The 3759-nt window shown below is 38.4% G+C and overlaps 1 protein-coding gene across 1 annotated transcript; it reads right to left on the bottom strand.

Annotated features, from left to right (window-relative positions):
- Positions 1 to 242: 242 nt before the first annotated feature.
- On the bottom strand, positions 243 to 3517 carry LOC18050426 (probable LRR receptor-like serine/threonine-protein kinase At3g47570). The gene is made up of 2 exons (XM_024190638.1): positions 826 to 3517; positions 243 to 652 (listed from the first exon to the last, which is right to left on the bottom strand). The coding sequence occupies exons 1-2, from the start codon at positions 3515 to 3517 to the stop codon at positions 243 to 245; spliced, it is 3102 nt and encodes a 1033-aa protein (XP_024046406.1).
- Between the last annotated feature and the right edge of the window lie 242 nt (positions 3518 to 3759).

Below are 3759 nucleotides of genomic sequence, written 5' to 3' on the forward strand. Positions count from 1 at the left end.
AATCCTACAAACTTCAATACAAATATCCAAAACCTTATTATTTGAAACGAACTGAATACATACTACTGGAATACACAAAATATATTGCCTTAGAAAGCTCCCAGGAAACACTTCCGATCACCTTTTTAACCGTCCTGCCCTGTGATTAGTAAAAGTGTGAAAACATAAAAATACAGAGTAATAATTAAGACACAACATAAATTTACATCACCTGGCAAAAGCTAAAGGTTAATTTGCATCACTCAATTATCTCTTTGCATGTTGGATACAATTCTTTGTCCGAGAAGAATGTTCTTGATTGATTGTAATTGGTGGACAACATTTGTCATGTCCATTCGATCTTCTGGTGACTCCATTGAACAAGCAACTCCGATTCTTGCCATAGCAACGAGGCATTCTATTTTGCTGTTGATTCTTGCTTGCCTTTGCCTCTGGTTACCATGAACAGCCAAATCTTCATCATCACTTAGCAGAGTTGAATCTACGATGTCCACTACATGATCAGGCAAGGCCGTCTTTGCAAAGTTATGTAGATTCATATCACCCTCAAACATGATATCTGTTGGTTTTTTTCTTGTTACCAATTCTAACAGTAATATTCCATAACTGTAAACATCTCCATTTATTGACACCTCACTTCCTAGGCCATACTCTGCCATTCAAATTAAAAAGTTAGTACATAATTTTTCAAAAGAAATTGAAGAGTATTTGCAAATGAAAAAATGTTGCAAAGTTTGTTTGAAACGTTACAGTGAAATCTTCATAAAGAGAGCATTTTTTGTATCTTTTTGGAGATCATGCTGTAATAAAAATAAGAGATAATACCTGGGGCAATATAGCCAATAGATCCTTTGGCAAAGATGGAGCTTGTTTGCGCATGAGAGAGTGGAAGGAATGTTGCCAAGCCGAAATCACCTACATGTGCAATCATTTCCTCATCAAGAAGAACATTGCTGGGTTTTAGGTCACAATGTACTATTGGAGGTTGACAATCATGGTGCAAATAACTCAGTGCACATGCTACATCGATGCCGATGTCTAGTCTCTGAAGCAAATTTAAACTCCTTGGTGCCTCTTCTGTTTCATCTTCTCTAGTGATAGGATGCAACCACTCCTCTAGGCTTCTATTATGCATGAACTCAAAGACAAGGGCCTTGAAATCATTACCTTGATAATCCACTCCTGAACATGCAGTGAGAATCTTTACAAGATTTCGATGCCTGATGTTCTTCAGCGTATTGCACTCAGCTATGAAACTCTTGAAAGCTCCATGATGAAGAAGATTAAAAACCTTCACTGCAACAATTGTTTTACCCTCATCAAGAATTCCTTTATAAACAGACCCAAAGCTACCCGCACCAATCAGATTTGCTGAGGTAAACCCATCCGTAGCATTGTACAGATTTTGGTATGATATGTTTGGGAATGAATTTATTGGACTACTTGGATTTTGATTCTCTTTTCTTTTCCTTACCAAACAAATAATCAGAAAAGATAGAGCTAAAGAAAGTCCTATAAGCCCAGAAATAATAGCCAGTGCTAATTTCAATGCAAGGGTCAATCTCTTATGTTTAGATTTCTTTGGACTGCATGTTGGAAGCCGAAATTCATGTGTACCACCACATAGCTTGAGGTTTCCTAAAACCGAAGTAATACTTGCATTCCTAAAGACTCCTTCTGTTGGCACCATACCCTCAAAGTCATTGTTAGATAGATTTAAATATTCCAACAATTGAAATCCCACCAAAAATTCCGGAATTTTACCCGAAAGGTTGTTTTGAGACAAATCCAAGACACTAAGACCTCTTAAAGAACTCAAAGACGACGGAATAGGACCCTGCAAAAAGTTCCCTTGCATCTGTAATAGTTCCAATTTTATGCAACTACCGAGGGTTCTTGGAATCTCACCTCTTAACTTGTTTTCAAAAACATTTAACATTTCTAGATTTTTTAGATTTCCAACTTCATTGGGAATGGGTCCAGTTAGTTGGTTTCTAGACAACTCTAGAACAATCAACAACGATGAGAGACCAAGGAGTTGAGGTGGTATGGTACCAGTAAGATTGTTATTAGAAAGATCAATTATTGTCAAGGTTTCGCTCTGGCCTAGGCTTGAAGGTATGCTGCCCTGAAGAAAATTGTAACTTAGCTGTAGATTGAATAGCTTCAAATTTCCAATAGAAGGTGGAATATTTCCTAGGAATCTATTTTCCTGTAGGCGCAACTCCCTTAAATTTTGGAGCTCTCCGATGGCAGGGGGGATGGTACCTGATAATCGGTTGTTCCACATCTCTAGCCTCAGCAATTTGACAAACTTTCCAAAAGCTGCTGGGATGTTTCCAAATATTTTATTGCTATCAAGGAGCAACACTTCAAGAGTTGTTGAGAAGTTGCTAATGCATGCTGGTAGTAACCCTCCAAAATTGTTGATATTTATATGAAACCATTTTAACCTTGTTGCATTAGTCAAAGAGCAGAGGAAGTTTAAATCGCGGTGTTCTCCACTCCCAAGACTGTTTCTTGTAATTACGAAATGAGAAAGCCTTTGTAGCTTTTCCAAATAAGGCACTTCTCCCGTTAGTTTATTACTATTGACTTGAAATACTTCCAAGTTTGAGGCATTGGATATAGCAGGTGGAATAGCTCCAGTAAGTTGGTTTCTACCAACGCTAAAAAATTGGAGATTTTGGAGAGTAAAACCAATGTCCAGGGGAATAACCCCTTGAATTTGGTTTATTCCTGCGTCAAAAACTGTGATGGAAGAGATATTGAAGATTGAGGAAGGAATAGTACCGGACAACCTGTTTTGAGCCATTGTCAGGTTTACAAGATTCTTCAACCAGCCAAAAGTATCAGGGATACTCCCATCCAAATTATTGCGCGACAAAAACAGAAAACTAATGGATGATAAGTTTCCGAACGAAGGAGGTATACTTCCTGTCAGATTGTTATAACTTACGGAGAAATATTCAATCTTTGACAAGGAGCCAAGTTCTGAAGGAATTTTTCCCACCAACTCATTAGAGGATAGTCTGACCCGGATAAGGTTTGAGCAGCTGGATATATTGGCAGGAATTTCTCCACCAATTGAGTTGTTGTGAAGAGCCAGTACTTGCAATCTTCGCAAACGATCAAATTCTGAAGGGATTTCATGGTGGAAGCTATTATTGTGGAGATCTAGAACTTTAAGAAAGCTCAAATTTCCAACGTGAGCTGATATATATCCTGCAAGTTTAAGGGACTTCAAGTCCAAGATTGTGACTCTCTGGTGCTGCCTACGACTACATGTAACACCATGCCATTGGCAGAAGTGAATGGATTCATTCCATGAGCCGAAGACACCAAGAGGGTCATGAGTGATCTTGGACTTGAACTCAAGCAAGGCTAGCCGGTCTGTCTCATTCCCGGCAACTGTAGAAGCCGTCACCCCAAGGAATTCAGGAACGAGGTGCAGACTAAAGTAGAATACTAGGACAGCATACAGAGCAAAAAAAGAGCAGGACACTTTTATGCCCATGTTGAATTAACGGCAAATTTCTCTCTTTCAGTATAGCTAGTTTTTGGTGAAGTATGGGTTTCTTGATGTTGGAGGTTCAAGAATAGATATTTTAATATTATCACATACCGTTCGTTCTCGTAGGCTTCAACTTCAATTTTTTCATTAATTCTTGGTGGAAATTGGATAATGACGGGAGGGATTTTATTCAAACTTGGATCGTATGAAATTTCTACGAATTTGATGCCTACAACTTGAAGAAT

The sequence above is a fragment of the Citrus clementina genome, unplaced genomic scaffold, assembly GCF_000493195.1.
Source record: "Citrus clementina cultivar Clemenules unplaced genomic scaffold, Citrus_clementina_v1.0 scaffold_2, whole genome shotgun sequence".
Taxonomy (NCBI): domain Eukaryota; kingdom Viridiplantae; phylum Streptophyta; class Magnoliopsida; order Sapindales; family Rutaceae; genus Citrus; species Citrus x clementina.